The following is a 24,826-nucleotide window of genomic DNA, read 5'->3' as shown; positions in this document are numbered from 1 at the left end:
CCAATGTGGCCAGGCAGAGCACACACAGGACCCAGACCTGGGACACTCCGCTGGCTTGACTGCAGGGATGGTAACAGAGGCTGGCCCAGAGTCCCCACCACAGGATGCCACAGATACCGTTCTGGAAAAGGCTCTGACGTGGAGCAGCGCCCCGGCCCGGCCCCCTACCCCGACCCCGACCCCTACCCCTCCAGAGAGAAGGCAGAACACAGAATATGAGAGGTACTTTAATTGGAAACTGCTGTGAAACTGGGGCGGGGCGGGGGCAAAACAAGGGGGAGAGGAAGCCCTAGCTGAGGCAGAACAGGAGGGAACGAGCTTGGCCACAGCTCCAGGGCCCCAAAGGTACCAGCTGCTCCTCTTGCAGGAAGACGCTGGGCTCAACCTGTGAAACAGCAGAGTCAGGGAAGAGCCTGAAGCCAGGGCCAGCCCCCAGCCCTGCTCAACAGCCAGGACTGTGGGAAGGGGTACGGTGTGTGTAACACTCACTTCAAAGGGTCTGCAACTTGTCAGCCAGGTACTGCATGGCGGCTGCAACAGGGACAGGCATTAGCAGGCGCTCCAGACAGAGGGATACAGAAGCCCGTCCCCCTATCCCCGTGAGGAACCGCCTAGCCCTGATACCTGAAACCCCTCCAGACCCGATGCAAAGAGCTCTGGGCCTGATCACTCCCCACCACCCAAATTGAATGTGGAACCGGTTCCTAAAGGGAAACAAAATGTGCCAGCAGCTCTCATGCTGTGGGCCGTGCCACAACCACTCAGAACTTGTCACACACACAAACAAACAATCCAACAAGAACCTTAGAAGCCACACCAAGCAGCAGTTCAAGGGAAAAATCAACGAGGCATCTCTAAAAGTCCTATCAGAAGGACATTCCCTAGGACTGGTCTGGTTGTCAAAGTGTGCATGCAGTCCAGACAGTACTTTGTTATTTGTACACACGCCCAGTTGTACATGCACAGCCAGCTCCAGGGCCAGGCCTGAGAGGTTCTCCTCCCCACAGGGATGATCGTCCCTGCCAGGCCCACCGCACCTGCAGCCCACCCCCACCCCAGGTGCCCACCCGGGTTCTTCACTAAGACACCGCTCTCCGGCCCTGGTTCCTCATACCAAGTTGCTCCTTAAGTTCGTCTACTTCTCTCTTTAGCTCGAGACACTAGGCCAGCAGACAGAGGAGGAAGAGAAATGATTAGTATACTCTGGCCTCCTCTCTCCTCCACCTTCTCCTCTCCCCCGGGCCCTCCACCCCAAAGCCGGGTGGTTAGACTGGCAAGGGCTCCTCAGTGGAAAGGAGGTGGGCTCCCTCCGTGGGGTACGTGATGGGGGCAGGGGAGGGGGAGCCCACACATGTCAGCTGAACTTGGACCCAGATCCCACCCTCGAGTTTGGGCCTGCATTTCCAGGATGCAGTGGAAGCATTACCCAAGGACAGCAGGGCGTTCCCAGTGGCTGCTGCTGCGTTTCCGGTCTTGGGGGATGGTCAAGTGGCCCCCGGTCACCTGAGAGGGAAAGGACACACAATCCAGCTTCCCAGGCTCCCAGTGAGGTGGAAAGGGCCAAGCGGGCTCTAAAGTGAGGTGAGGCAGCACCACCCTCTGCTGGCAACCAGCCGCCCCTGCTCTGCCCAGCAGCCGGAACCTTGTCTCTGGGCCTGCTTCCCCTGTTCCCCGGGGACAGCCATTTCGCCACTGTGGTCCCCAAACAATGTGGCTCTGGATTCGACCCTCCCAGAGCTGCAGCCACAGCCAGCACGTGGGAGAGCAATGTGGCCGAACAGGACTTAACAGAAAAGGCTGTTCCCCTGCAAGTCTACACCCGGAGCAGCTGTTTGGGGCACTGCCACCGATCACCCCGGCCGCACAAACCCCACACAGAGGATGATGTGGCTCAAGGCCAGCCCTGCCAGCACCCCGTCTTCTGTGGGAGAAGCTGCCTGGGAGCAAGGCTGTGCCCCCGGCAGAGACAGAGGCAGAGGTTTCTGTCCTCAACCCCTCTTCCCTCCCCTCATATCAAACCCACGACACTCACCTGAGGGGGCAGGCCCCCTGGGCATGACTTCTCCCTGGTTCAGGGCCAAGGGTTCTGAGTTTCCTGGATCTTGGGGGCCTCTGGTGTTGACGTCGCCACTGCTGGCTTTTCTACGATGCATGCGCAGACAAGATGTCCCTGGCCTGTGAGTGAGCAGCTGAAACAAAAATTTCTCACCGATTTGGACTAAGGAACTGTGTGTGTGTGTGTGTGTGTGTGTGTGTGTGTGAGAGAGAGAGAGAGAGAGAGAGAGAGAGAGAGAGAGAGAGAGAGAGGGAGAGAGAGAGAGAGAGTTGTGTGATTCGGGCCAGGGTGAGGCAGGGAATTGGGAAGGGAATTGAAAGGCTGATCTCATTAGCACTTTCTCCCTCAGTCAGCCCCAGGCCAGCAGGCAGAGCTGATCTAGGCACAACAGTGGGACACTGAGAAAGCCCAGGCCCCCTGCAAGGAAGGTCTGGGGAACAGCTAGGAAGGAGGATTCAGGAAGCTGGTGAGTCTAAATACTGAGGCTTTCCGGGGAAGCTTTTAAGGGATCCCCCGACCCAATTCAGCTACCAGCCCTCCCTTCCATCCCAGCCCAAGTCTCTCAGAGGAGGCTGGAAAGAGGCCAAGGGTGGAGAACCGGGCCCAGGACACCCGAAGTGCTACCTTAATGTTTGTCCCTAGGAAAAGGAGCCCGATCTGGCATCGTAATGACCCAGTGACCGAGGGGCACCCAATGCTGACCTCTGAGGGGTGGACAGAGGCAGCATGGATGAAGACGTGTGCCCTGGGTGCTGTGGGGGGGGGGGAAGAGTGGGGAGAGAGGAGGAGCATGGCCTACTCACTTGGCCCTTTGGGGCTGGGTCTCTATTTGGGTCCTTATCTTCTCCCGCCACCGCCTCAGACTCCCTTGCCCACCTGACCACGGATTTCTTCCCAGCGCCACTGTGCTTGGACTGTTTGGTTCCCGAAAGGACCAAGGTATAACTCTTGGGTCTCCCAGGCAGCGGAATACCAGAGATTGGGGGGAAGGTGGCCGGTTCCACGGGAGTTGCCGAGATTCGCTGCCCCCGGGAACGGAAGGTTCCCCCCAGGGCAAGTTTGGATGCTTCCCCGACGGATTTCTTCTCCTGGGCTCCGTTCTTCCTAGGAGTGACCTGCGGCAGGCCACCTGGAGCAGCAGCAGAAACAGAAGCAGCAGCAGCAGCAGCAGCAGCAGCAGCTCCCGGGTAGCTGGGCTTGCTGCCCCCCTTGCCCCACAGCACGCTCTGCATTTTCTTAGGGGAAGAGATGCCCTGCTCTCCCACGCCCTGCCTTTCCACAACCGAAGAGAGTCCTCGCGGAGCCGAGGACAGGGAAGAGCCTGTCACGTGACGGTAATTCTCCCTGACTTGGAACTTCGAGTGTCTGGGAGTGTCCCCGGGATCCTCGGGTCTGCTGGGCTTGGCCTGGCCTCCTCCTCTGCGGTAAGTGCTCACCGTCATCAGCTGTGTCTCACTGAATTCATCTGAGGACTCGGAGTCGGACAGCAGCCAGGCCAGGCCTTCCGCGGAGCGCCGCTGGCGATCCGCAGCCACGTTCAACCTACGCTTAGTGCCTCTCTTAGGGTTCCCCAAGGCCCGGCCCGCTTCAGGCCCACCCAGGTGGAGAGGGCCGGCTGGAGCCGTCGACGCCTCCCCACAGCTCTGGCCGGGCGCTCCTCGACCGCCGGGACCCGCCTCGAGGCACAGTGTCGACCAAGTGGCCTCTTTGAAGGCAGTGGACCTCTCCGGGGACGGGTACCTGCGGACGCCCAGCACGTCCTGGTCGGTCAGCTGCTGCAGGTTGGCCTCCTTGGCCGCCTCAGACTCCTCGATCAGGTCCAGGAGGTCCCTCGTGTGCTCATCTGGGGAGCCAGGTCGGCCTTCGCGGCCCCACAGCACCGGCCCTCGCGCTTCCAGCATCTCCCGCTCAGACTGGAAGCCCTCGGGGTCCGGGTATCTGCGGACGCCCAGCACATCCTGGTCGGTCAGCTGCTGCAGGTTGGCCTCCTTGGCCGCCTCAGACTCGTCGATCAGGTCCAGGAGGTCCCTCGTGTGCTCATCTGGGGAGCCAGGTTGGCCTTCGCGGCCCCACAGCACCGGCCCTCGCCCTTCCAGCATCTCCCGCTTCGACTGGAAGCCCTCGGGGTCCGGGAAGCCGCCTCCGCCCTTGCCGCTCCGCGGCTCCCCAGGCTCGGGGCCTGGGTCGGGCCCCGGTGGGACTGCGGGGCCGGCTATGCGAACGCCGGCCCGCTCCCTGACTTTCGGGCGGACACGCCTTCTCAACACATACACCTCATCCGGGGAGCTCATGTCGCGACCCGGGTGGCCCCAGAACCGGGGCGACGGTCGATGGCCCGAGTCGCGGTCGCGGTCACGGCGGGCTAGGCGGGCGGCGCTCAGAAGGGAGCGTCAGCCACCTCACGCGCCGCACGAGCTCGCCTCAAAAGAAAGGACGCGCCACTTTCAGCGCGCCTCTCACGCCCGCGCCGCAGCCTCCTCATTGGTCCGGCCCCCGCCAACCAGCGGGCTCCTTGTTCGCCCGCCCCCGTCGAGACCTAACCAATGGGGCCGAGGGCCTCTGGTTTGCTCGCAAGCCCGTGGGCAGTCCGGGCAGTTGGCTGGTGAAGGAGGTGGTGGGAGTGCCTCCCTCTGTCAAGCCTCTGGGCCCGCCTCCTCCTGTCCCGCCTCCCCTTTCTGGTTAGAGTCACAGCTCTGAGCCTCCGTTTCCCATGTATACAGGGGGTCGAGGGCGTCGGCGAGTGAGGGCGCCGGGCTCCAGGGGTGGTGAGGATGAAACGTCAAGATGGAGGCGCTGGATGCCTAGCACGCGCCGAAAGCATTTGCCAGCCTCCCTTCCACCGCAAGCCTTAAGACCCAACAGGAGAATGGGCACAGGAGTCCCACAGTCAGTGATCAGGGGTCGGCCAGAGAGCAAAGGGATCGTATTTTTGTTCTGTAAGGTCTCTGTCTCAACTGCTCCATCAAATGTGGCTCAGCAGACGTTCCTGGCAGGCGGGTGTGGCGGATAGACTTGGGGTTGGCCTCGCTCCATCAGTCCTTCCCCCTCTCTGAGGCAAATTCAAAGAAGAGGAAATCGCAGTGGCCAGTTACACCCCAAAAGATGCTCCCCACCGCTGATCCTGGAGATGTGAACTAAAACCACGAATCGGGTTTCACACACTAGGTTGACAACCTTCAAAGAGCTTAACCATTCCGAGGGTGGGAGAGGTTAGGAGCAAACCCCTGTGGCGGTGGTGCAAGAGACGCATTTGGCAGAATCCATTGAAAGCAACTTAGTGCCGGCACGGACTCTGTGCCTGGCACTCTTCTAAGCGCTGGGCATAAATAATAATGCATCCGCGTGACACGCCTTTAACTATAGTACCAACTATTACTGGCCTCTTCCCGGTGAGGAAACAGGCACTGAGAGGTTCGGCCACTGGCCCAAGGTCATTCGGCTCGTGGGGATCAGCGGCAGGATTGAAACCAATCAATCTGACTCCAGAGTCCTTGCTTTTAGCCCAAGATCTTTAAAAGGAAGGAAGAAAGAATCTATTTCCTCTATGCTCCTGCAAGTCCGCTGCCTGGTACTTCTTCCGGAGACACGCTGGTACCTGTAGTGTACAAGAACACATGCACAAGGGAGTTGGTGATGGGAAAAACTGGGAACACTCCAAATTCCCGTCAGTAAGGAAATGGATGAATGCAACGTGGCTTAGCATCCAGTAGCATAAAGCGTGGCAGTCCAACGGAATGCATCAGGCCATTCTCACAGCTTTCGAAAGCATCCGCCTGACTTCCAACTGCAAGTTGCAGAACGATGGCTTTGGATTCACATTTGTAAGTTAAATCACTTGCGTGCGTGGGCACACGCGCACACACCAGTCAATCCTATGTAATATATGAGAATTCATTTAAGTATATGTACAAGTATGTTTTAAAGTTTTGAAGGACGCACAACCAAGGCCTACCAGTTGTGATGGCGGTGGGTGTGGATAGCCAGGTGTCTCTCAATTTTTCTTGGAACTGTCAGTTCTCAGCTCCCCTGAGCTGAGCAGTACTGATGTCTGGGGAGTGGTGCCTCCCTTGGTTTCTATACGGCCCATGGGTGTTAGAATTTCCCGTGTCTGCCACCCCACTCCTACTCTGACACCGCTCCATTCCTCCCATACCTTCCTTCTGCTCCTTCCCGTTCATACTCCTCTGTCTTCAGTCACCTCTCTCTCCTGCAACCTGCTCTGGCTGACCTCCTGGAGAGTCCTGGGGTGTCTGAACCCCTCTTGCCTGTGGAACTCAAAGGCCCAGTTTTCTGGGTCTGCACCTGAGAAGCTAGCCGTGCTGGAGAAGTTTCAGAGCAGGGGAGATTGGGTGCACTGTAAATCTGCAATCCTCCTCCTCGAGCCTGCCCCCGATGGTGCCTGCCCGTTTGTGGATACCGCCCTCTTCCACTTCTCCCAGTGACTTTTTAAGTCGTGGTGTGCTATTTCAAATATGTTAAAATGGATAAGGAAGGATATAGCAAAATCTCCTGCATCCACCAGCACCCTAGGAAACATTACCAGTGGATTCAGTGGAAGCCTCCGTCTTCCCTCTCACCATTTCCATTCCCTTCCTCCCTCCCCCAGAGAGAGACTCCCAGAACTTCTTCTCACCTTCTCCACTCTCTTCGTCCCTGTGGCTCTCCTACCTCCTCTTCCCCTGCATCCCATACGTCTCCAATGATGTCACTAATCTCTGCTTTAGCCCCCTATGCTCACCAGGATCCAATACTGCTTTTGACTTACTCTCTTGGCCTGGGGTGGGAGCCAGTGTCAGAGGTTCCTCTTGGCTTTCCCCACCGGGATAGCTCTTACCCCACAGAGCAGTGACCCAATGTGGAAGTCATTGCTCCAACTGCCAAGTGTATCACTTATCATTATCAGCTTGGGCACTGGAGAAATGACCGCTATTTTGGTCCAGGGACCCATTCAGCTCACTGTGAACCGGTCTCTATTCCCAACTCCTTTTAATGTCAGGGCCTCATAAGCCCCATTCTAATGGGGCCCCATCATGACACTTTGGGCCTCCTGGATCAATGTCAGCTCAGATCCTGTGTCCAGTAGTAGTAGAAGTGTCTGGGTCTTTTTCTAGCCTCCGGGTACAGTCACCTGAGAACTGGCAGTCATTCTCTTTAGGGACGGTCATAACCCACTGCCTTGTTTCTGGATCCTTCCTCCTCAGGACTCATCCACCTCTTCAGTGGGGCCAGTCTCTGAATTGGCTGAGGACCAGGAACTGAGCAGGAGACTGTGGCTTTTTAGCGGGATGATGGCCCTCCTTCTCTTGCATTCTTGCCTTTTGCTGGCTGTCGTTGCCCCTAGGGAGCCATGCTGTCTGAGCCATCTTCTCAGCTTTCTGCCGGTCAAGCAGGCACTCTTGACTGCCCCTCTGAGCTTGCTGGTCGTTACTGGAAATGTGGTCTGCTGGCATCTCTTGGTTAAGAGCTGCCCTCTGCCCTCTATCATGTCAGAATTCGTTGGCTCCCATGGGTGGTAATGAGCCCAGGTCGGGACCACTTTCCTTCCATCATTGGCATTGGCCTCCAGAGGGGAGCAACCACCAAACTTCTAGTGATGCTGGGGCCCCTCTCACCAGAACACTCCTGATGGCTTTGGTGTCCTCTCAGCCCTACAGTGGGACATGTGTCCTACAGTGGGATGTGTCCTCTCAGCCCTACAGTGGGACATAACCATGAGGCCATGTGACTGGCCTCACCTTTTCTGTCCGTTCTAGCATGTCTGCATCACTCAACCTTTTTGTTCCTTCCTCTGCCATCTGCCAATCCAAGGCAGGCATTTCCACTTCTCTCCTTATGGGCCATCACTTTCTCAAAGTTTCAAAGGGCCAGTCTGGCAGTGAATTTCCTCCACCTCCTGGAGTCCTTGCCCGTGTGTTAAATCCCATGGCATGAGAAAGCGCCTCCGCTCAGTAAAACTTGCTTATCCACTCTTATATTCCTGTCCACTTGATCCAGCACCCTCAAAATCCAATCCCAGGGATATTGCCCTGCTCCTGCCAGTACAGGCTTGTTATTTCTTGGTGTATAATTTCTTTTTCCCCTTATCAGGCTCGGCATATCCCAGTGAGTTTATGGAGAAGAGATGAGGGTTTCCCTGGGAGAGGTGTCTGTCACTTTGTGGGGGAGCAGACTCTGTAGCATCTACCAGCACAGGGCATGTGTTAGCTCTTGCTAGGGAAGGAAGGGCCACCCTGCAAGCTTTGAGGCCTCAGGACGTTTGGATCTGATAAGCCAACGTTTGGAGACATCCATGCCAATATACCCGGCCTACATTTCAGAGTCTGAAGTTTTTCCAAAAAGGGCCCTGACCTTCCCATAACAGGCCTGTGTTTGTCAAGGATGTATACATCTCTGGAGTTCTGCACTTACTGTTATCGCATAATCTGTGAGCTACTCAGCTGTCTCTGCAGGAGGCAAGGGCATTTTGTAAGCCACCAAGAAAACCCCATGAATCTTACACTTGGCCCTTAACTGTTTGGTAATGTCCCTTAGTTTCTCATTACGTCTTCACAGGGCGCCAGTATAACAGTGATGAACAGCCGCCTCTGCCCTCCCTATAGACATAGTGCCCTCCCTACCATTCAAAGGCCTGAATCATCTCACAGGCCACAAGTAAGACCCTCCACTGGGATATTTTTCAAGGTACGTATGGATAAAACCTTAAGGAATCAGGAGGTAACCTTGTGCTAGAGATTATCCATGCCCCACATAACACTCAAAATGGTACGCTCTTTGTCATTTGGGCAGTGAGTGAGCTGATCCATAAACCCCATCTTATAGCTAACTTCTCAGACCACTCCTGGTACCACTTTTGTTAGTTTGGGTCCTCCAAAAATACGGACACCAAGGCATGATTGGACATGAACGAACATGATGGGAGAATGGCATGTGAAGGATAAAGGAGAAGGAGCAGGAATGAGTCTTCTTCTTCAGGGTGCGATGCGGGTCTGACGTCTTTAAGAGAGACGTGGGGGAAAGGAGGGTCAGATAAGAAGAATCTCAGATGCAGTTTCGTTCTAACAGTAAACTTTAGTTCCGTTTAGTTTAGTTTGTTCAGGCTCATGTGGAGTCCCCACCCTACAGCTGCCATTTAGAGGAGTCCCTGTCCTGAAGCAGTATGCCCCTGCCATGCTCAGTCACTGGCTGGGAGCTACCCAGAGGATGTGGGATCTTGGCACAAACAATGGTGGTGCCAGAGAAGTGGCAGCTGGCACTTGCCAATCTACTATGTTCCCTGCAGTGGATCGGAGGGGCATGTTTCTATGGCCACCACAAGGAAGCAGAAGTCAAAGGTGACTAACATTTCCGTTTTGAGTGACTTTGTGGTGGGGAGCATAAGGACACAGGAAGTAAAGAAAGATTGGGAGGGAAATGATAGGATTTTGGATACATTAAGGTTGTGTTTCTTATAGGACATGCAGGTGGAATGCACTTAGAAATTTGGTTCTGGAACACCAGTGAGGGGTCAAAGCTAGAGAGAGATACAGACTTGGGAGCCATTCATTCCCTCAGTAAACTTTTATAGCAGTGTTTTTTCAAACGTCACCATAACCTTAGAAGTTCCTTGCATGGAAGCTCCAATTCCTTTCCCTTCACCCTCCTCAGAAGTAACCTCTATCCTTTGTCTTCAGCGTTCCCTTCCTTTTCTTTAGTTATTCTCTACATAGGTTCATATTCCTAACAACGTTGGTTTTGCTGCATCCTTTGGTCTTTATGTAAATGGAATCATTTGTGTTGTTTCTGACTTCTCCCGTGTGATACTGTGTAACTGAGATTCATCCCTGTTGTCGCATGTGGCAGGCACTTGTTCATTTTCATTGCTGTACACTGTTCCACCAAATGAATATACAGTAGACTCTCATTATCATGATAGTTATTTGCAGTCTATAAAGTTGCCATGAACACTGAATTAGGCAATCCTGAAACATTGCTCCTAAGGGAAATATAATTTCAAGTTCCTACCATCCGCTGGTCACAACATTTTCATCGACTGATCGCTGCGTAATCATGTTTCATGTGTGTTTCTGTTTAAAGGCACTCTATTTAATACAAATATTATTGATTCATTAACACTGACCTCACAGCCAACAGCATTATAAATCATGCCTGAACAAGGTTTATGTAACACACATATTTTCTTGAGTGCACGTCATAGTCATTTTGCACTCAAGAACACTAGACAGTACTTCAGCACTAAGCTTGGAGGCCATCTTTAATTATGAAATCACCAACAAAGAAGCACAAAAATGCAAACTATGTGGCACCAAATAAATCATGAAAAGGACACTTGCTTGCAGTATGAGACTGAAACCAGAAGGCAGGGCGTCACCTTGTTTGACCTCAGTTGGGAACATATTCCACCAACTCAAATTTTTCACAGCTCTCTCGAACGAGGAGGAAAGCACTCTGGTACTGATTTGTGGTTAAAAATGAATTTTAGCAAATAGGGGAATTTGCAAGTATGGAATCTACAAATAACAAGAATCAACTGTATCTCAACCTATGTATCCATTCTCCTGTCAATGGGTAATTTGGGTTGTTTCCATTTGGGCAGATATTATTCATAGCGCTACTATAAACATTCTGGCGCATGTTTCCTGGTGCCCACGTACAAGAGCCTTCCAGGGCAGAGCTTTCCAACTTTTGGACCTGGGACTTTGAGGCCTTCATCTCCAGAGACAGCCAGACAGCAGCCCCTGGACCGCTTGGTTCTGGCCCTGAACAACTTTGTCATCTTACTCCTGTATGCCATACAATCATCATTTTCTGTGTGAGCCATAGAATCAAATGGCTGGGAAGCTGTGTTCCAGTGCTCATACTTAGGACTGAAATTGTCATCTCATAGGGAAAGAAGATTTCCAACATTACTAGATCATGCCAGAGTTTTTACAATGGGGTCATGCTAATTTCTACTCCTATCAACAGTGTTTAACTGTTCCACATCCTCATCAACATTTGATATTAACAAAGTACAAAATTGTTGTCAATCTTGTGATAGTGAAATGGCGTCTCATTGTAGATTTAATCTGCAATTTCTTGATTAGTAATAATATTAGTAATAATATTGAGCAGCTTTTCATATGCTTGGCCTTGGGGATTTTCTTGTCTATGAGGTGTTCATTTAGTGTCTTTTGCCCATTTTCCCCTTGGGTTGTTTGCATATTTATTTGTGGAAGTTCTTTATGTATTCTATACTTTAATTCTTTGATGATTTCATGTTATGTAAATATCTTCTAGTTTTTAGCTTGACTTCACTCTTTTTATCATACCTTTTAACGAACAAAAGCACTTCTTTTTAATTTTTCACAGCACTTTATTATGAAAAGTTCCATACAAGAAGATCACGGGACTTCCCTGGTGGCACAGTGGTTAAGAATCTGTCTGCCAATGTAGGGGACACGGGTTCGATCCCTGGTCCCAGAAGATCCCCTATGCCACGGAGCAACTAAGCCTGTGCGGCACAGCTACTGGAGCCTGTGCTCTAGAGTCTGCGTGCCACAACTGCTGAAGCCTGCGTGCCTAGAGCCCATGCTCCACAACAAGAGAAGCCACTGCAATGAGAAGCCCGCGCACCACAACGAAGAGTAGCCCCTGCTCACCGCAACTAGAGAAAGCCGGCGTGCAGCCACAGAGGCCCAGCGCAGCCAAATAAATAAATAAAATTGTAAAAGAAAGAAGAAGATCACAAGATGATCCGGGAAAGTTGAGGGGGTACTTGCTGATCATGGACCACCTTCGCTCTCACCAGATGACCTTGCTTCCCATTTCATTGAGAGTATACAGGCAATCAGAAACAAACTTCCCTCATTCATAAATAGTTTTCTCTATTTTGGATCATTCCTATCAGCATACAAGTATGTTGTCGTTTCTCCCAATTAAAGAAAACCTTCTTTTGATTCCAATTTCCCTTCAAGCGACACCATTTTTCTCTGCTCACCTTCACATAAAAACTCCTTAAGAGTCAGTGTATACTTGCTGTGTCAAATTCTTCTCTTCTCATTCACTCTTTCTCTCCTTTCCATTTCACAATTCTCTATTGAGGGCTTACCACATGCCAGGTACTGTTCTAACACATGGTGCTACATCACTGAGAAAAACAGATGACATTCCTTCCCTCAAGAGCTTACATTTCTGTCATAGGCCTATTGGCAATATTTTCTCAATCTTCAACTATGTCCATTCCTTTGTTGTTGGAAATCACTTTCCTGGACCCAGTTTCAATCTTTATTGGTTGCCTAGAGTGTCGCTCCTAGAACACTCCTTTACCAAACCCCTAAGTGGGATCTTCTGCTTCCTAGAACTAATGTCTTCATTGTTCTTGGTTTACCACAGTGTTTTGATGGGACTCATTCTCCAGGTACCATGGGTGATAATTTCTTTTAAGACTTTGCATGAACAAATATTACCTTTAATATTACCTTTAATTTCATGCTTATTTGATAGCTGATATATAATTTCAGGCTGAAAAGTTTTCTGACTTTCAATGTCACTTTTGAGAATGCTGGTACTATTTTGCATGCCATTATGATTCCCAAGCCTTTATGTATGACACATTTAATTTTTTTAGTTACACATATTTTGATTTATTACATAGTAAAATTAACTTTTTTGTTTTCAGTACCATGAGTTTTAACACATGGACAGATTTGTGTAACTATCACCACAATCAGGATACAAAACAGTTCCATCAGCCCCAAAATCTCCCTCATTCTGCTGCTTTGTAGTCAAACCATCTCCCCCATCCCAAACCTCTGATAACTGGTGATCTGTTTCCCATCCCTATAGTTTTACCTTTTCCAAATATTATACAAACACAATCACACAGTATGTAACATTTTGAGACTGGCTTCTTTCATTTAGCATAATGCATTTGCGATTCATCCAAGTTGTTGCATGTATCAAGAGTTCCTTCCTTTGTATTGTTAAAGAATGTTTCATTTATAGATGTATGGTTTTATTCGTTCATCTGTTGAATAACATCTTGATTGCTTTCAGTTTGGGGTGACTATGAATAAGGTTTCTATTAACATTCTGTTAACATTCTATTAACATCCATAGTGTGCACTGGGAAGCGAGTTCCTGTGATGGCTGTCTCCAGCCTGTAGTTAGCTTCACTCTCTCCAGAGTGTCTGCAGGGACACATGACCTGGAATGACTGTCTCTACTGGTCAGAGGCAGGTCCAAGGTCTAAGCTAGCTCTGTTTCCTCGAAGTGCACACACACTCATTGGTAATGGCCTCAGCTCAGTGGGGAGCAGTGCCAGAGCAAGAGGGGCTAGAACATTAGCCTGGTGCAGGCTGGGTGGGGCACTGGGTACGTTCTAGTAATCCAGCCAGAGGCCTGGGCAGCAATCAAGCCCACCTTCTCCAGGGAGGGATTTGAGGGGAAGGATTAAGTCCCACGAACGTTCTTTTCTGACCCTGAGGTCTGTGACTGTCCCATCCCACCTGTGGTCTGCCCACCTGAACTCATGCCGTGGACTCTGGAAGGGAGTCAGGGTGAGAATATGGGGGAAGGGTGGACCCAAGTGCTCCCCATTGTCCAGGTGCAGTCACTCCTTACTTCCCATCCTCACTGCGCCCATCCTGCCCCTGTCCCGGGTAGCTCATGTTGGGTGGCCTCATATATGGGTCCCCTGATTCTAAGATGAGCTACTCTGAGGAGCCACCCTTCCCAATCTCATTCCATCCACACCCACAGTAGTTGTCAGACATCATAGGATCACAGAGTAGGATCGAGAGCCACCTCCAGTGAATCCAACATTTCGAGCATCCCGACACCCTGTCGTGGGGGTTGGTGACTTCTGCATCATCCCCCTCCTATGTTTTGGGAATTTAACGACAACCTTTGAACAAAACAGATCCGAACCTTGCTTTTGCTCATTCAATGCCTTACAGAACCTGGACCAGCCTCTACTCCCTTTACTCCCTGAATCACATCTTTCTCCCTCAAGGGAGATTACCCCTGATTACATTTATTCACACACAGGGACACACCGTCACCAACCTTGAATGGCCAATCTACCATCATACCCCCTTTTGTGTAGTAAAACACCGGTCTTTCAGGAAGGGTGTCAGGCAGAACCACCCTTGCCTCACTCAAACACAAATCTGTCCCTCTGAGTCTCAGGCTGGTACAGCCCTGGGTCCTGGCTGAGGGAAGGAAGTGCTCCCCAACCTCGAGTGAGGGGGAAATCGAACATGGAGTTCAGACTCAATCTCGTGTGTCCTAAAGAGGCAGTCTGGGAGATTGAGCTGGGACACGGAAATATCATTTCCAGGAAAATCTGTGTCACGGGGCTGGTGGAAGAGTATTTGACGGGGACCATGCAACAACACAGACCTACTAACCACACTCGCCATAGAACCTGACAGGCCAATTTCCACTCAAGGGTGTACAGACGACCCGGCTGGAGGAGGGTGGTCAGCTGGCTAGGGCAGGGAGGATGTGAATGCTTCCAGATTGGAGCTCTGGAAGGGGGTCATGAGTTCCTGCTGATGGGAAGGGTGAATGGCAGAGATGAATGGGAACCGCCAGACCCCAGAGGAGGAGGGGGGTTTGGAGAGAGCTAGAAGAGGGCCTTCGGGGGAAAGGGAGGACGTGCCAATGTGGCCAGGCAGAGCACACACAGGACCCAGACCTGGGACACTCCGCTGGCTTGACTGCAGGGATGGTAACAGAGGCTGGCCCAGAGTCCCCACCACAGGATGCCACAGATACCGTTCTGGAAAAGGCTCTGACGTGGAGCAGCGCCCCGGCCCGGCCCCCTACCCCGACCCCGACCCCTACCCCTCCAGAGAGAAGGCAGAACACAGAATATGAGAGGTACTTTAATTGGAAACTGCTGTGAAACTGGGGCGGGGCGGGGGCAAAACAAGGGGGAGAGGAAGCCCTAGCTGAGGCAGAACAGGAGGGAACGAGCTTGGCCACAGCTCCAGGGCCCCAAAGGTACCAGCTGCTCCTCTTGCAGGAAGACGCTGGGCTCAACCTGTGAAACAGCAGAGTCAGGGAAGAGCCTGAAGCCAGGGCCAGCCCCCAGCCCTGCTCAACAGCCAGGACTGTGGGAAGGGGTACGGTGTGTGTAACACTCACTTCAAAGGGTCTGCAACTTGTCAGCCAGGTACTGCATGGCGGCTGCAACAGGGACAGGCATTAGCAGGCGCTCCAGACAGAGGGATACAGAAGCCCGTCCCCCTATCCCCGTGAGGAACCGCCTAGCCCTGATACCTGAAACCCCTCCAGACCCGATGCAAAGAGCTCTGGGCCTGATCACTCCCCACCACCCAAATTGAATGTGGAACCGGTTCCTAAAGGGAAACAAAATGTGCCAGCAGCTCTCATGCTGTGGGCCGTGCCACAACCACTCAGAACTTGTCACACACACAAACAAACAATCCAACAAGAACCTTAGAAGCCACACCAAGCAGCAGTTCAAGGGAAAAATCAACGAGGCATCTCTAAAAGTCCTATCAGAAGGACATTCCCTAGGACTGGTCTGGTTGTCAAAGTGTGCATGCAGTCCAGACAGTACTTTGTTATTTGTACACACGCCCAGTTGTACATGCACAGCCAGCTCCAGGGCCAGGCCTGAGAGGTTCTCCTCCCCACAGGGATGATCGTCCCTGCCAGGCCCACCGCACCTGCAGCCCACCCCCACCCCAGGTGCCCACCCGGGTTCTTCACTAAGACACCGCTCTCCGGCCCTGGTTCCTCATACCAAGTTGCTCCTTAAGTTCGTCTACTTCTCTCTTTAGCTCGAGACACTAGGCCAGCAGACAGAGGAGGAAGAGAAATGATTAGTATACTCTGGCCTCCTCTCTCCTCCACCTTCTCCTCTCCCCCGGGCCCTCCACCCCAAAGCCGGGTGGTTAGACTGGCAAGGGCTCCTCAGTGGAAAGGAGGTGGGCTCCCTCCGTGGGGTACGTGATGGGGGCAGGGGAGGGGGAGCCCACACATGTCAGCTGAACTTGGACCCAGATCCCACCCTCGAGTTTGGGCCTGCATTTCCAGGATGCAGTGGAAGCATTACCCAAGGACAGCAGGGCGTTCCCAGTGGCTGCTGCTGCGTTTCCGGTCTTGGGGGATGGTCAAGTGGCCCCCGGTCACCTGAGAGGGAAAGGACACACAATCCAGCTTCCCAGGCTCCCAGTGAGGTGGAAAGGGCCAAGCGGGCTCTAAAGTGAGGTGAGGCAGCACCACCCTCTGCTGGCAACCAGCCGCCCCTGCTCTGCCCAGCAGCCGGAACCTTGTCTCTGGGCCTGCTTCCCCTGTTCCCCGGGGACAGCCATTTCGCCACTGTGGTCCCCAAACAATGTGGCTCTGGATTCGACCCTCCCAGAGCTGCAGCCACAGCCAGCACGTGGGAGAGCAATGTGGCCGAACAGGACTTAACAGAAAAGGCTGTTCCCCTGCAAGTCTACACCCGGAGCAGCTGTTTGGGGCACTGCCACCGATCACCCCGGCCGCACAAACCCCACACAGAGGATGATGTGGCTCAAGGCCAGCCCTGCCAGCACCCCGTCTTCTGTGGGAGAAGCTGCCTGGGAGCAAGGCTGTGCCCCCGGCAGAGACAGAGGCAGAGGTTTCTGTCCTCAACCCCTCTTCCCTCCCCTCATATCAAACCCACGACACTCACCTGAGGGGGCAGGCCCCCTGGGCATGACTTCTCCCTGGTTCAGGGCCAAGGGTTCTGAGTTTCCTGGATCTTGGGGGCCTCTGGTGTTGACGTCGCCACTGCTGGCTTTTCTACGATGCATGCGCAGACAAGATGTCCCTGGCCTGTGAGTGAGCAGCTGAAACAAAAATTTCTCACCGATTTGGACTAAGGAAGTGTGTGTGTGTGTGTGTGTGTGTGTGTGTGTGTGTGTGCGTGTGTGTGTGTGTGTGTGAGAGAGAGAGAGAGAGAGAGAGAGAGAGAGAGAGAGAGAGAGTTGTGTGATTCGGGCCAGGGTGAGGCAGGGAATTGGGAAGGGAATTGAAAGGCTGATCTCATTAGCACTTTCTCCCTCAGTCAGCCCCAGGCCAGCAGGCAGAGCTGATCTAGGCACAACAGTGGGACACTGAGAAAGCCCAGGCCCCCTGCAAGGAAGGTCTGGGGAACAGCTAGGAAGGAGGATTCAGGAAGCTGGTGAGTCTAAATACTGAGGCTTTCCTGGGAAGCTTTTAAGGGATCCCCCGACCCAATTCAGCTACCAGCCCTCCCTTCCATCCCAGCCCAAGTCTCTCAGAGGAGGCTGGAAAGAGGCCAAGGGTGGAGAACCGGGCCCAGGACACCCGAAGTGCTACCTTAATGTTTGTCCCTAGGAAAAGGAGCCCGATCTGGCATCGTAATGACCCAGTGACCGAGGGGCACCCAATGCTGACCTCTGAGGGGTGGACAGAGGCAGCATGGATGAAGACGTGTGCCCTGGGTGCTGTGGGGGGGGGAAGAGTGGGGAGAGAGGAGGAGCATGGCCTACTCACTTGGCCCTTTGGGGCTGGGTCTCTATTTGGGTCCTTATCTTCTCCCGCCACCGCCTCAGACTCCCTTGCCCACCTGACCACGGATTTCTTCCCAGCGCCACTGTGCTTGGACTGTTTGGTTCCCGAAAGGACCAAGGTATAACTCTTGGGTCTCCCAGGCAGCGGAATACCAGAGATTGGGGGGAAGGTGGCCGCTTCCACGGGAGTTGCCGAGATTCGCTGCCCCCGGGAACGGAAGGTTCCCCCCAGGGCAAGTTTGGATGCTTCCCCGACGGATTTCTTCTCCTGGGCTCCGTTCTTCCTAGGAGTGACCTGCGGCAGGCCACCTGGAGCAGCAGCAGAAACAGAAGCAGCAGCAGCAGCAGCAGCAACAGCTCCCGGGTAGCTGGGCTTGCTGCCCCCCTTGCCCCACAGCACGCTCTGCATTTTCTTAGGGGAAGAGATGCCCTGCTCTCCCACGCCCTGCCTTTCCACAACCGAAGAGAGTCCTCGCGGAGCCGAGGACAGGGAAGAGCCTGTCACGTGACGGTAATTCTCCCTGACTTGGAACTTCGAGTGTCTGGGAGTGTCCCCGGGATCCTCGGGTCTGCTGGGCTTGGCCTGGCCTCCTCCTCTGCGGTAAGTGCTCACCGTCATCAGCTGTGTCTCACTGAATTCATCTGAGGACTGGGAGTCGGACAGCAGCCAGGCCAGGCCTTCCGCGGAGCGCCGCTGGCGATCCGCAGCCACGTTCAACCTACGCTTAGTGCCTCTCTTAGGGTTCCCCAAGGCCCGGCCCGCTTCAGGCCCACCGAGGTGGAGAGGGCCGGCTGGAGCCGTCGACGCCTCCCCACAGCTCTGGCCGGGCGCTCCTCGACCGCCGGGACCCGCCTCGAGGCGCAGTGTCGACCCAGTGGCCTCTTTGAAGGCAGTGGACCTCTCCGGGGACGGGTACCTGCGGACGCCCAGCACGTCCTGGTCGGTCAGCTGCTGCAGGTTGGCCTCCTTGGCCGCCTCAGACTCCTCGATCAGGTCCAGGAGGTCCCTCGTGTGCTCATGTGGGGAGCCAGGTCGGCCTTCGCGGCCCCACAGCACCGGCCCTCGCGCTTCCAGCATCTCCCGCTCAGACTGGAAGCCCTCGGGGTCCGGGTATCTGCGGACGCCCAGCACATCCTGGTCGGTCAGCTGCTGCAGGTTGGCCTCCTTGGCCGCCTCAGACTCGTCGATCAGGTCCAGGAGGTCCCTCGTGTGCTCATCTGGGGAGCCAGGTCGGCCTTCGCGGCCCCACAGCACCGGCCCTCGCCCTTCCAGCATCTCCCGCTTCGACTGGAAGCCCTCGGGGTCCGGGAAGCCGCCTCCGCCCTTGCCGCTCCGCGGCTCCCCAGGCTCGGGGCCTGGGTCGGACCCCGGCGGGACTGCGGGGCCGGCTATGCGAACGCCGGCCCGCTCCCTGACTTTTGGGCGGACACGCCTTCTCAACACATACACCTCATCCGGGGAGCTCATGTCGCGACCCGGGTGGCCCCAGAACCGGGGCGACGGTCGATGGCCCGAGTCGCGGTCGCGGTCACGGCGGGCTAGGCGGGCGGCGCTCAGAAGGGAGCGTCAGCCACCTCACGCGCCGCACGAGCTCGCCTCAAAAGAAACGACGCGCCACTTTCAGCGCGCCTCTCACGCCCGCGCCGCAGCCTCCTCATTGGTCCGGCCCCCGCCAACCATCGGGCTCCTTGTTCGCCCGCCCCCGTCGAGACCTAACCAATGGGGCCGAGGGCCTCTGGTTTGCTCGCAAGCCCGTGGGCGGTCCGGGCAGTTGGCTGGTGAAGGAGGTGGTGGGAGTGCCTCCCTCTGTCAAGCCTCTGGGCCCGCCTCCTCCTGTCCCGCCTCCCCTTTCTGGTTAGAGTCACAGCTCTGAGCCTCCGTTTCCCATGTATACAGGGGGTCGAGGGCGTCGGCGAGTGAGGGCGCCGGGCTCCAGGGGTGGTGAGGATGAAACGTCAAGATGGAGGCGCTGGATGCCTAGCACGCGCCGAAAGCATTTGCCAGCCTCCCTTCCACCGCAAGCCTTAAGACCCAACAGGAGAATGGGCACAGGAGTCCCGCAGTCAGTGATCAGGGGTCGGCCAGAGAGCAAAGGGATCGTATTTTTGTTCTGTAAGGTCTCTGTCTCAACTGCTCCATCAAATGTGGCTCAGCAGACGTTCCTGGCAGGCGGGTGTGGCGGATAGACTTGGGGTTGGCCTCGCTCCATCAGTCCTTCCCCCTCTCTGAGGCAAATTCAAAGAAGAGGAAATCGCAGTGGCCAGTTACACCCCAAAAGATGCTCCCCACCGCTGATCCTGGAGATGTGAACTAAAACCACGAATCGGGTTTCACACACTAGGTTGACAACCTTCAAAGAGCTTAACCATTCCGAGGGTGGGAGAGGTTAGGAGCAAACCCCTGTGGCGGTGGTGCAAGAGACGCATTTGGCAGAATCCATTGAAAGCAACTTAGTGCCGGCACGGACTCTGTGCCTGGCACTCTTCTAAGCGCTGGGCATAAATAATAATGCATCCGCGTGACACGCCTTTAACTATAGTACCAACTATTACTGGCCTCTTCCCGGTGAGGAAACAGGCACTGAGAGGTTCGGCCACTGGCCCAAGGTCATTCGGCTCGTGGGGATCAGCGGCAGGATTGAAACCAATCAATCTGACTCCAGAGTCCTTGCTTTTAGCCCAAGATCTTTAAAAGGAAGGAAGAAAGAATCTATTTCCTCTATGCTCCTGCAAGTCCGCTGCCTGGTACTTCTTCCGGAGACACGCTGGTACCTGTAGTGTACAAGAACACATGCACAAGGGAGTTGGTGATGGGAAAAACTGGGAACACTCCAAATTCCCGTCAGTAAGGAAATGGATGAATGCAACGTGGCTTAGCATCCAGTAGCATAAAGCGTGGCAGTCCAACGGAATGCATCAGGCCATTCTCACAGCTTTCGAAAGCATCCGCCTGACTTCCAACTGCAAGTTGCAGAACGATGGCTTTGGATTCACGTTTGTAAGTTAAATCACTTGCGTGCGTGGGCACACGCGCACACACCAGTCAATCCTATGTAATATATGAGAATTCATTTAAGTATATGTACAAGTATGTTTTAAAGTTTTGAAGGACGCACAACCAAGGCCTACCAGTTGTGATGGCGGTGGGTGTGGATAGCCAGGTGTCTCTCAATTTTTCTTGGAACTGTCAGTTCTCAGCTCCCCTGAGCTGAGCAGTACTGATGTCTGGGGAGTGGTGCCTCCCTTGGTTTCTATACGGCCCATGGGTGTTAGAATTTCCCGTGTCTGCCACCCCACTCCTACTCTGACACCGCTCCATTCCTCCCATACCTTCCTTCTGCTCCTTCCCGTTCATACTCCTCTGTCTTCAGTCACCTCTCTCTCCTGCAACCTGCTCTGGCTGACCTCCTGGAGAGTCCTGGGGTGTCTGAACCCCTCTTGCCTGTGGAACTCAAAGGCCCAGTTTTCTGGGTCTGCACCTGAGAAGCTGGCCGTGCTGGAGAAGTTTCAGAGCAGGGGAGATTGGGTGCACTGTAAATCTGCAATCCTCCTCCTCGAGCCTGCCCCCGATGGTGCCTGCCCGTTTGTGGATACCGCCCTCTTCCACTTCTCCCAGTGACTTTTTAAGTCGTGGTGTGCTATTTCAAATATGTTAAAATGGATAAGGAAGGATATAGCAAAATCTCCTGCATCCACCAGCACCCTAGGAAACATTACCAGTGGATTCAGTGGAAGCCTCCGTCTTCCCTCTCACCATTTCCATTCCCTTCCTCCCTCCCCCAGAGAGAGACTCCCAGAACTTCTTCTCACCTTCTCCACTCTCTTCGTCCCTGTGGCTCTCCTACCTCCTCTTCCCCTGCATCCCATACGTCTCCAATGATGTCACTAATCTCTGCTTTAGCCCCCTATGCTCACCAGGATCCAATACTGCTTTTGACTTACTCTCTTGGCCTGGGGTGGGAGCCAGTGTCAGAGGTTCCTCTTGGCTTTCCCCACCGGGATAGCTCTTACCCCACAGAGCAGTGACCCAATGTGGAAGTCATTGCTCCAACTGCCAAGTGTATCACTTATCATTATCAGCTTGGGGACTGGAGAAATGACTGCTATTTTGGTCCAGGGACCCATTCAGCTCACTGTGAACCGGTCTCTATTCCCAACTCCTTTTAATGTATCCATTCTACTGTCAATGGGTAATTTGGGTGTTTTCCATTTGGGCAGATATTATTCATAGCGCTACTATAAACATTCTGGATCATGTTTCCTGGTGCCCACGTACAAGAGTCTTCCAGAGCAGAGCTTTCCAACTTTTGGACCTGGGACTTTGAGGCCTTCATCTCCAGAGACAGCCAGACAGCAGCCCCTGGACCGCTTGGTTCTGGCCCTGAACAACTTTGTCATCTTACTCCTGTATGCCATACAATCATCATTTTCTGTGTGAGCCATAGAATCAAATGGCTGGGAAGCTGTGTTCCAGTGCTCATACTTAGGACTGAAATTGTCATCTCATAGGGAAAGAAGATTTCCAACATTACTAGATCATGCCAGAGTTTTTACAATGGGGTCATGCTAATTTCTACTCCTATCAACAGTGTTTAACTGTTCCACATCCTCATCAACATTTGATATTAACAAAGTACAAAATTGTTGTCAATCTTGTGATAGTGAAATGGCGTCTCATTGTAGATTTAATCTGCAATTTCTTGATTAGTAATAATATTAGTAATAATATTGAGCAGCTTTTCATATGCTTGGCCTTGGGGATTTTCTTGTCTATGAGGTGTTCATTTAGTGTCTTTTGCCCATTTTCCCCTTGGGTTGTTTGCATATTTATTTGTGGAAGTTCTTTATGTATTCTATACTTTAATTCTTTGATGATTTCATGTTATGTAAATATCTTCTAGTTTTTAGCTTGCCTTCACTCTTTTTATCATACCTTTTAACGAACAAAAGCACTTCTTTTTAATTTTTCACAGCACTTTATTATGAAAAGTTCCATACAAGAAGATCACGGGACTTCCCTGGTGGCACAGTGGTTAAGAATCTGTCTGCCAATGTAGGGGACACGGGTTCGATCCCTGGTCCCAGAAGATCCCCTATGCCACGGAGCAACTAAGCCTGTGCGGCACAGCTACTGGAGCCTGTGCTCTAGAGCCTGCGTGCCACAACTGCTGAAGCCTGCGTGCCTAGAGCCCATGCTCCACAACAAGAGAAGCCACTGCAATGAGAAGCCCGCGCACCACAACGAAGAGTAGCCCCTGCTCACCGCAACTAGAGAAAGCCGGCGCGCATCCACAGAGGCCCAGCGCAGCCAAATAAATAAATAAAATTGTAAAAGAAAGAAGAAGATCACAAGATGATCCGGGAAAGTTGAGGGGGTACTTGCTGATCATGGACCCCCTTCGCTCTCACCTGATGACCTTGCTTCCCATTTCACTGAGAGTATATAGGCAATCAGAAACAAACTTCCCTCATTCATAAATAGTTTTCTCTATTTTGGATCATTCCTATCAGCATACAAGTATGTTGTCGTTTCTCCCAATTAAAGAAAACCTTCTTTTGATTCCAGTTTCCCTTCAAGCGACACCATTTTTCTCTGCTCACCTTCACATAAAAACTCCTTAAGAGTCGGTGGATACTTGCTGTCTCAAATTCCTCTCTTCGCATTCACTCTTTCTCTCCTTTCCATTTAACAATTCTCTATTGAGGGCTTACCACATGCCAGGTACTGTTCTAACACATGGTGCTACATCACTGAGAAAAACAGATGACGTTCCTTCCCTCAAGAGCTTACATTTCTGTCATAGGCCTATTGGCAATATTTTCTCAATCTTCAACTATGTCCATTCCTTTGTTGTTGGAAATCACTTTCCTGGACCCAGTTTCAATCTTTATTGGTTGCCTAGAGTGTCGCTCCTAGAACACTCCTTTACCAAACCCCTAAGTGGGATCTTCTGCTTCCTAGAACTAATGTCTTCATTGTTCTTGGTTTACCACAGTGTTTTGATGGGACTCATTCTCCAGGTACCATGGGTGATAATTTCTTTTAAGACTTTGCATGAACAAATATTACCTTTAATTTCATGCTTATTTGATAGCTGATATATAATTTCAGGCTGAAAAGTTTTCTGACTTTCAATGTCACTTTTGAGAATGCTGGTACTATTTTGCATGCCATTATGATTCCCAAGCCTTTATGTATGACACATTTAATTTTTTTAGTTACATATATTTTGATTTATTACATAGTAAAATTAACTTTTTTGTTTTCAGTACCATGAGTTTTAACACATGGACAGATTTGTGTAACTATCACCACAATCAGGATACAAAACAGTTCCATCAGCCCCAAAATCTCCCTCATTCTGCTGCTTTGTAGTCAAACCATCTCCCCATCCCAAACCTCTGATAACTAACTGATGATCTGTTTCCCATCCCTATAGTTTTACCTTTTCCAAATATTATACAAACAAAATCATACAGTATGTAACATTTTGAGACTGGCTTCTTTCATTTAGCATAATGCATTTGCGATTCATCCAAGTTGTTGCATGTATCAAGAGTTCCTTCTTTGTATTGTTAAAAAGTGTTTCATTTATAGATATATGATTTTATTGATTCATCTGTTGAATAACATCTTGATTCCTTTCAGTTTGGGGTGGCTATGAATACGGTTTCTATTAACATTCATGTGGAGTTTTGTAAACATAAGTTTTCAGTCCTGTAAGGCAAGTACCGAGGCATGGAATTGCTGGGTCGTATTGTAGTTGTATGTTTACCTTTTGAAGAAATTGGCAAGCTGTTTTCCAGAGTGGCTGTACAATTCTGCATTCCCTCTATCAATATACAGAAGTTCCAATTTCTCTGCAGACTCATCGGTACTTGGTATCATCAGTGTTTTTAATTTTAGTCATTCAAATAGGGTTACAGTGGTATCTCATTGTGGTTTTAATTTGTATTTTCCTAATAGTTACCAGTGTTGAACATCTTTTCAGGTGCTTATTTGGCATCCTCATATCTTCTTTAGTGGAGTGCCTGTACATGTCCTCTGCCCATTTTTAAAATGAGCAGTTTATTTTCTTATAGTGGAGTTTTGAGAGTTCTTTGTATATTCTGTATATGGTTGTAATTTACAGGTATTTCCTCCCATTCTACAGCTGCCTTTTCATTCTTTTAACAGGGTATTTCTCAGAGAAAAAGAGTATAATTTTGTTGAAATCCAATTTAAGAAATTTTTCCTGGTGTTTCTTACAGA

At 52.0% G+C, this 24,826-nt stretch overlaps 3 protein-coding genes and 1 long non-coding RNA gene across 6 annotated transcripts; 1 reads left to right on the top strand and 3 right to left on the bottom strand.

The window, feature by feature from the left end:
- Nucleotides 1-209: 209 nt before the first annotated feature.
- Nucleotides 210-3,975, bottom strand: LOC137216311 (uncharacterized protein CXorf49 homolog). 2 transcript variants are annotated; one of them, XR_010939700.1, is made up of 6 exons: nucleotides 2,860-3,975; nucleotides 2,033-2,189; nucleotides 1,427-1,503; nucleotides 1,068-1,160; nucleotides 490-531; nucleotides 210-385 (listed from the first exon to the last, which is right to left on the bottom strand). XR_010939700.1 is itself a non-coding variant. In XM_067722236.1 (6 exons), exons 1-5 carry the CDS (start codon nucleotides 3,955-3,957, stop codon nucleotides 491-493), a joined length of 1,419 nt encoding a protein of 472 aa, XP_067578337.1. In that variant the 5' UTR covers nucleotides 3,958-3,975; the 3' UTR covers nucleotides 210-385; nucleotide 490. The 2 variants fall into 2 exon arrangements, 1 of the variants encoding a protein (XP_067578337.1); XM_067722236.1 differs by having other exon boundaries at nucleotides 1,115-1,160.
- On the top strand, nucleotides 2,261-13,038 carry LOC137216314 (uncharacterized). 2 transcript variants are annotated; one of them, XR_010939701.1, is made up of 4 exons: nucleotides 2,261-2,522; nucleotides 3,297-3,480; nucleotides 8,609-8,737; nucleotides 11,405-13,038. It is a non-coding gene; the product is annotated as an uncharacterized lncRNA (long non-coding RNA). The 2 variants fall into 2 exon arrangements; XR_010939702.1 differs by lacking the exon at nucleotides 3,297-3,480 and having other exon boundaries at nucleotides 2,278-2,522.
- Nucleotides 13,039-14,907: 1,869 nt separating this feature from the next.
- LOC137216313 (uncharacterized protein CXorf49 homolog) lies at nucleotides 14,908-17,194 on the bottom strand. The gene is made up of 5 exons (XM_067722237.1): nucleotides 16,731-17,194; nucleotides 16,125-16,201; nucleotides 15,813-15,858; nucleotides 15,188-15,229; nucleotides 14,908-15,083 (listed from the first exon to the last, which is right to left on the bottom strand). Exons 1-4 carry the CDS (start codon nucleotides 16,849-16,851, stop codon nucleotides 15,189-15,191), a joined length of 285 nt encoding a protein of 94 aa, XP_067578338.1. The 5' UTR covers nucleotides 16,852-17,194; the 3' UTR covers nucleotides 14,908-15,083; nucleotide 15,188.
- Nucleotides 17,195-17,257: 63 nt separating this feature from the next.
- On the bottom strand, nucleotides 17,258-19,042 carry LOC137216649 (uncharacterized protein CXorf49 homolog). The gene has a single exon (XM_067722712.1). It carries the CDS (start codon nucleotides 19,040-19,042, stop codon nucleotides 17,258-17,260), a length of 1,785 nt encoding a protein of 594 aa, XP_067578813.1.
- Between the last annotated feature and the right edge of the window lie 5,784 nt (nucleotides 19,043-24,826).

This window comes from Pseudorca crassidens, chromosome X, assembly GCF_039906515.1.
Source record: "Pseudorca crassidens isolate mPseCra1 chromosome X, mPseCra1.hap1, whole genome shotgun sequence".
NCBI classification, from domain to species: Eukaryota; Metazoa; Chordata; class Mammalia; order Artiodactyla; family Delphinidae; genus Pseudorca; species Pseudorca crassidens.
The sequence above is the reverse complement of the archived record's forward strand: the minus strand, read 5'-3'. Positions and strand labels throughout refer to the sequence as shown.